Below are 8,256 nucleotides of genomic sequence, written 5' to 3'. Positions count from 1 at the left end.
TGATGTTGATATTTTCATTACACCTTCGATGTCTTGTTACCTTGTGTCCAGAAACTGAACACTGGTTTTGAGAAGGCGGATGGAGACATCAGATGTGGCGGAACGGCGGAAAAGGTAAAGGGAAGCCACTACATGACTATTAAATTTATCATGTTCGGTTTACCCTCTTAATCTCACAATATGAGACAGTGAGCAGGAAAATGTCTCATCAATTACTTTGACGGACAACAGAGAACAAAATGTCAAACTAATGAACCCTGCCATCAAAGTATAATCTCCACCAAAATTGATTAATTTAGTCTTTGTGAAGTAACCCTGCACGCCTCGAGCCCAGATAATCGCCCTGCCCCGTCCCAAGGCTGCTGGTAATAACGCAGACAGATGGATATCATGCGGGACACACCAGCAGGTATTCATCTCGCCGTGGAACGCAGAAGAGAAAGACAGGGAGCCACTGGCTGTATTGATGCTGACATCACCTCACCACCTCAAATCATTCTCCAGTCTTCCTCCCCGGATCCCGGATCCCCCCGCCCCTGCACCCTGGTTCCTGGCCATTAATAAATCCGTCCGTCTCCCCGTCCCTGCTATTTGAAGCCGAGGAGCCCCGCACTTTCACATACACAGACCGCTCGCAGCGTTGCATCTGTCTGCCACGGCGTGTGTGCCTGCGTTAACGCGCCTGTGCACCACTAAAAGCGAGAGAGAGAACGGGTGAGCGAGCCAGCGAGGAGAGGGAGAGAGAACGGGAGAAGGGAAAAGCGAGCGATCGAGAGAAAAAGGGGGAAAGAGACGCCGAGTGCATGAGAGCAAGACAAAGCAATGAAATTCATCGGAGCCGTTTACCTCCTGTTCCTCCTCCCTGCTTTAAGCTTCAATAGCAGGTAAGAGCAGATTTACATCTTCGGCTTTATCCATCAACCCCATCAGTCTGTATGTCGAGGACACAATAGCTGATTATATTCATCTGTGATGTGGGCTACAGTTAAAGCCTCTGTCTCTGCTTAAGAATCTCTGAAGAGAGAAGAGGAGAGTGATTGAGACGGCTCTGAGAGCGAGGTGAAAGATGCTTAACAGCTCAACTTTTTCCTGCTTCTGCTCTGGGCTTGGCTAGCCTGCAGACAAAACAGAGACGTTCGCTTTCTGGCACGCAGAGTGAGTGAAATGTGGCAGGGGTTTGTGGCTTATGGGAAATAGCAAGTTTGTGGCAGTCGCAGCTTCGGGATGCCCATGCAATTGCAGAACGTGTCTGTGTCTGTGTGTGTGCGTGTGTGTATTATGCAGCTAGGGGAAGAATCTGAGATGAGGAATAAAGAGAGAAGAACGGCTAAGCCAGGAGGAGTCTTGCAGAGTCAGGGAGTTTTCAAGGATTGATCATTAATTTAACAAGTGAGCACTCAGCCAAGATTTGAGCATTGACTTTATCATCTATGGGGTATTCTTTACGCTCTTTTTGGGTAAATTGAATAGCTTGTTAATAGCGAATTTGTTCTGTAAATACTTCTGCCCTTTACACTTGTCCAGGGAGTGGCTCTAGAGTACACATGCTTGTAATACAAACACTGGTACAGTTATTGTTAACACATGCAGATACACACACACACTTGTGTGCCACTAATATGGAACAGTTATTGCAAATCCATCAGTTAAAAAAGATCTATTTCAAGTACATTTCAAGTATCTGTGGTTGCCAGATTTATAACATTTAAGCCATTATGGTATTTTGGAGCCTGTGTATTTTACAGTTCATAACCTTAGTAATGTTATTATACCGAGCTACTTGAACAACTAGCATCTGCTTTGTACTTAAAATATTGATTAGTACCTTTTTACTAACAAAATAATTTACATTGCTTATGAATAATAATACAATAGTTTAAACATGTATTTTTTTGATAACTTATAAAAACATTAAAAAATAAGTGTAATTTTTGTATTCTTTTATTATTATGATATTTCTTATAGGTGAAAGGCATCTTACTGTGTTTTCTAAATATTTACATTTATGTTTTTTATATTATTTATTATTTGATTTTCTTAGTTAAAACTGCACTCTAATAAATGCTGGGTTAAAAACAACCCAGCGCTGGGTCAAACATGGACAAAAAAACAAAAAACAAAACTTAAATATTACAATATTTCTTGTTTAAAATGAACCCTAAATAGGTTGGAAATTAACATGTAAAAATATGTTCAGTAAATCAACAAATAAATATTATACAGTTAAATAAATACTAATTAAATAATAATGCAAAGCATTTTTAAAATTTCTTATTCAGAAATATTCACCTTTTGATTATTGCTGATGCCTCTAGTAATTTCAGTCAAACCAATATGTATTCAGACGCCTTCAACATTTCTCACATTATCAGTTTGAAAATGGTAATAAAATATGACAAGAACTTAGTTCAACTGTGTCAGAACAAATTCATCTTGATAATCACAAATGAATTACAGTCAAACCAGACTTTCAAAATTTCTTACATTATCACAGTTTATTCGCTATAGTTTGGAAAATGGTGATAAAATATGACAAGAACCCAAGAGTTAAACTGTCAGAACAAATTCATCTTGATAATCTCAGATAACTTTGATAGAAAGGTACGTAACGAAACATGGTCAGGTCAAAGTGTCAAATCAAATTTCTGGTCTCTAATTTGTATCCGTTTTACTGGTAGTCCACTGTATGAAGAGTTTTTGGGTATATGTCACAGTTTACTTTATTTTGCTCTACTCACTTAAATTAACTATAGTGTCCTGCACCCACTAGTTAAAAAAATATCAAAAATTATATTTGGTTTCTGAATAATTTTTGGTTTGACTGTGTGTCTGATTTTTAATTTGCAACCTATTTTGGGTTCATTTTAAACGAGCCATATAGTATTTTTTAGAGTAATTATTGAGTTAAAACTACCCAAAAGGTTAGGTTTAACATTTAAACCGTTGGGTAAAAACAACCCTATCACTGAGTTTGTTCAAATTTCACACAGTGCTGGGTGGTTTTAAAAGAGATCCATATCATATATCAAAGCTTATAATTAATCGTAACCATTATAGTCTCAAATCAAAGGCGCGGCTTGAATAAAGTGTGTTAATCTGGTTATCCTATAACATGATGAGAAATTAATCTCACTTGCTTTTTCTTAACGCAACACATTTATCAAGGCCAGTCTCTGTGAGTCACATCTCCAGATTCTCATTAGGCCAGTGTCAAACACACATTTGAACTATAAGATGAATTGTTCCATACAAACCTAGAATGCTGCTGAATTATAACTGCCACTGGGTGATGATGCCTGTAAAGTTTTACTGTAGAGAAAATCCTTTTAATACATGTTCCTTTTACATCTCCAGACTTGTGTTTACATTGTGCTCATGCATTTCACAGATGCTTTTATACAAAGCGACTTGAATTGACTTCAACGCATACATTATATCAGTTTATGCTTTTCCTGGAAATCAAACCTTTGACCTTGGCGCAGCTATTTTGAGTAATTCTACAGATCATTTGCTTTTAGTTCCTTCTGACGAGAAAAAAATCGAATTGTTTTTTATAACAAACTGTGAAAAGTTACTAAGAGCACCAAAGATGCAAAATGGCTTCCAAGTTTGACACAAGGTCATTCTCTTAACCATTGAGATACAGTGAAGTGAAGCATAAAAACAAGAGCCCACAGTAACTCAAATGGTGTAAAAGCAGCACTTGCCCTAATTTCTCTTGATTTCCCCCAGACTGATCATCACTACAGTTCCTGTATGTTTCAGTCTTGCAACAGTCATACCATTTGATGTATTTAGTGATACTCTTCTAGTATTCTTTGTTGTGATTTTTGTGTTCATATCATTTGAACAACATATTTAGTTCTAGCACAATATTTCTGGTAAGTGGTATAAGATGAAGATGAGGCTGTCGCTCTTGCCAGTTTTACCTTTCCAAAGATCAAGCACTCTGAGAGAAATGGTCTATAAAATTGTACTGTGTATCAAGAACTGGAGTAGATTTCTAGTGCATAAAATATAGAATGTTACAGTTAATCAGGGAGAGCTGCATGAAACTTACACAATGTATCAAAATCATGCATTCCCAATTTTATAGTATAGAAATTTCTCAGTTTTTCATTTTTGAGGTTTCCTTCAATTTTTAAACTACTTCCTTCAGATTCGTAGGATAAAAACTTGGTCATAAAATATGTTTGCATGGCTCTCATTTAGATATCCAGAATCTCAGCTCAGCAGTAAACCACTCTCATGCCAAGAGCAAAAACGCTTTCTCACAATTTACACCAACATTTCATCAATTCTGCTTACTGGTCTGCAAAGCTCAACAGACAAGTATATTGAACTACACATGTATAAATCAGCAAGCTGTACTATTCAGCATTTTATACAGAGAGATGATTACATTATGCTGCATAAGCATTTGATGTTTGGAAAAACCTGCTCCAAACAGAACTGTACTGAACAATTTCATCAGAGGCTGTAAGTAGCACAGAAATAGCTAGATGAGGTGAAATGTGGCTTATTTGGAGTAATTGAATTCTTCCGCAGCCACATGTTCATGGCATGCCTGTGCGCTTGGTGATGAATAGGTCAGGCTATGGCTGATGAATGAATTGGGAACTTCATTTGAAAGGGCAACCATGACCTTGCCACACACATATAAAACATAGTAAATCTTGGACAGTAAAAGAAAATGACCATTCCTGCATGTATAAATTTTCAACCCTGTAGGTTTGCATAAGCATTGTGATGTGTGCATGTTATGCTCTATACATCATTGCTGTGGTAATGCATCACTGTAGGTTTTATGCGTACATACAAGGACACACACTTCTCATAGAATCGCCGGCCCTTGTGAGCGTTGCATCAGGTCTGAGTAATTTTTTTCTTGTTAAAAAAAGGTTTTGTATACTCTAAAACAGCTCTATTCACTTAAAAAAAATGTTTTAAATTAAAGCCAAGTATGAATCAAATTAGTGTTTTTAAGCATTTTACATTTATTCCAAAATAATAACTCAAGGCAGTAACAATTTAACCCTCTGGGGTTCTTCGTTTACCAGTCACACTCAGGACCCTCACGGTCAAAAGTGACCGGACCCCTGAAATCATTTTTTTTTTTTTCAGTAAAATCAATCAAATGTATTTTTGTTCAATAATATTTTTTATTTTTTTTCTGTGGTATTTTGAGAGAATTTTATGATAATAATTAATATTTATGCTATAATTATGATCTATTTTTTCCCATTGAATATAATAGAAATGTTTTATATATATATATAAATTTTATTATTTTTTAATTAATGCTGTATTTCAGTTAAAAGTAGAGACTTGGCCTATAGAAAATAATTTTTTGAAGTCAGATTGGTGCCATCTGGTGGTGTAGTGAGCATAATTATCAAGCAATATCATAGTTTAACCACTAGATGGATGTACTGCTCTCTGTAGAAGAGCTTGTGAATTCTAGTTGTTTTTGCACATATTTGCCTTTGCCTTTTCAGGTTGTGGATTTTAATATATAATATGAGATTATCAAAGACTATTTTTTTTTATTATTTGCCAAGTTTTTTGTTTGTTTGTTTTACTTTATAATACAGTCAAACCTGAACATTGCCTTAGAAAGATAACCAATGGAAAGCATTTTGTTACCCGTTGTTTTAATTCTAACTTAATAAAAATACAATTCTTTCAGTCATATTTTTTTTTCTTTTTAACCTTTTTATAATGAACATTTTCATTAAAATTATTTTTTGTAAAATTCAATGAACAATAACTCTTATTTAGCACATGCTGTGATTGGCTTTTTGTTTTCATAAACAGGTGCTGCAATAGGCCTGGAGGTTACTTGGGAAGAATTATATCCTTTGATATGTGTTCAAGAGAGAGACATAGTGTGTGACTTTTGCATTTTGGACCCAATGTCTGCCCTTTGTTAGATTCATTGATTTTATTTCACATATTCTCACATTTCTCTGTTACAGTCTCACCAGTCTCATATTTCCCTATGTGTGTGTGTGTGTGTGTGTGTGTGTGTGTACCTGGTATTCATCACGTTGTGGGGACCAAATGTCCCCACAAGGATAGGAATTCCAGTAGATTTTGACCTTGTGGGGACATTTCTCAGGTCCCCATGAGGAAACGGGCTTATAAATCATGCACAATGAGTTTTTTTGATGAAGTAAAAGTATGCACAATCTACTGTGAGGGCTAGGTTTAGGTGTAGGGTAGGTGTAGGGCGATAGAAAGTACGGTTTGTACAGTATAAAAACCATTACGCCTATGCATGTCCCCATAAAACATGTAAACCCAACATGTGTGTGTGTGTGTGTGTGTGTGTGTGTGTGAGTGTATTGTAGTGTTTTGCACTCTTGATGTTTTAGAGAGTCACCCCTTCACTGTTGTGTGCTTTTTGTCTGCTTTGTGGCTGATTTGTAGATTGTATGCACCAAAAAACTCTGTATTTTCATATTTTTGCCAATTTCCCATTCATTTCCTATGGCCGGTCATTTTGACCCGAAGGCCCTGAGTGTGACTTTTTTTTTACGACCACTTAGACTTTTCAAATCCTGTCCCCAATTTTTTTTGTGTTCATATACCAAGTACCATAAAAGTCACTAAGTTTCGTACCATTCCGATGAAGCTATGATTTAAAAAAAAAAATTATTTAAAAAATTCCGGTCAGAAATGACAGAAGAACCCTATTTTATTTGTGAACTTATTCTGTGAAGCTATTCTGTTTAATAGTTTTTTTTTTTAAGTTTTTTTTGCATTTCTCGGATCATCAGTCATCAAAGCTTGGTAAATATTGGACACGCACACACACACACACACACACACACACACACACACACACACACACACACACACACACACACACACACACACACACAGATTTAATGTTACTTTAAGACTGATTCACAGGAGGCGGGATTTATCGCATGAACCAATCACAGTCAAACATAACCAGTCATATCCAATCATGTCACGATGGAGGCATTGCTTTCTTTCACGTGTCTCCTTTCAGACTTATTTATGAACACGCACGAACATAACAGGTGGGATTTATCGCATGAACCAATCACATCTGAACATAACCAGTCATATCCAATCATATTGCGATGGAGGCATTGCTTCCTTTTATGTGACTTATTTACTAACTTATTTACTGATTTGCGAAAGCACACGCACACGAACAAAATAGGTGGGATTTATCGCATGAATCAGTCACAGCCCAACATAACCTGTCATATCGAAATAAAGGCATTGCCTCCTTTCATGTGACTTCTTTCAGACTGATTCGTGAATGCGCACGAACACAAGAAGCTGGATTTATTGCATGAACCAATCACAGCCGAATATAACCAGTCAAATCCAATCATATCATGATGGATGCATTGCCTCCTTTCACATGTCTTCTTTCAGACTGATTCATGAAAGCGCATGAACACGAGGCGAAATGTATAGCGTGAACTAATTACAGCCGAACATAACCAGTCATATCCAATCATATCGCAATAAAGGCATTGCCTCCTTTCATGTGACTTCTTTCAGACTGATTCGCGAATGTGCAAGAACACAAGAAGCTGGATTTATTGCATGAACCAATCACAAACGAACGCAAACTCCTGCTATAACTTTACCTGCTGGTGTCACTGTCAGACAGTGTTTCTTTAGAAAAACAAGTGATTTATATACTTCTTGTAATAATTTGTTATACTGGCATTGTTTTATTTTTGTACTACAAATTGTTTTCTTATCCAATATTTTGAGAAAACACTGCCTCCCAACAATTTCAAATAAATTGTGTTTTTTTCACTTACTTCTTAGCAATTCTAATGAAGATATTTTAAAAGAAGATATTTTGAAGATTATTACAATGGTTTTTGCATGTTTAAAGAAAGTCATTTGGTTCCAAAATCCAAATGGAGGAAAAACAAACAAATAAACAAACAAACATGGCTTTTAATATCTTCTTTTGTGTTCCACACATGAAGGCATTTGATGACAGACTTGTCATTTTGTTACAAACAACCCCTTTAACACATTCAGAAGAATGCTTTGTTTAAGTGGTCACTTCCAGAATGTGTTTTTGTAAAAAAGTTTTCACGTCTGCTCAAGTTGTTAAGTGTTAAACTAAGTTGTTAAACGTCTCTTTATCACATCCTCTATATTGTGGCTCTGGGTTTTGGTTCCCCGGCTCAAGTGGCTTAGTTCACTGTTACAACTGTCAGTACTTTTCAGTTCCGCTCGCATGCCTGC

General features: G+C 36.4%; 1 protein-coding gene across 1 annotated transcript in view; it reads left to right on the top strand.

Annotated features, from left to right (window-relative positions):
• Positions 1-502: 502 nt before the first annotated feature.
• luzp2 (leucine zipper protein 2) overlaps positions 503-8,256 on the top strand; it is a 157,026-nt gene continuing 149,272 nt past the window's right edge. The window contains exon 1 of the mRNA XM_073850651.1: positions 503-884. Coding sequence (XP_073706752.1) covers positions 823-884 — 62 coding nt within the window. The 5' untranslated portion in view covers positions 503-822. The remainder of the gene's footprint in view (positions 885-8,256) is intronic.

The sequence above is a fragment of the Garra rufa genome, chromosome 11 (genome assembly GCF_049309525.1).
Source record: "Garra rufa chromosome 11, GarRuf1.0, whole genome shotgun sequence".
NCBI classification, from domain to species: Eukaryota; Metazoa; Chordata; class Actinopteri; order Cypriniformes; family Cyprinidae; genus Garra; species Garra rufa.
Note: the sequence above shows the minus strand (reverse complement) of the source record. Positions and strands in the feature narration are given on the sequence as shown.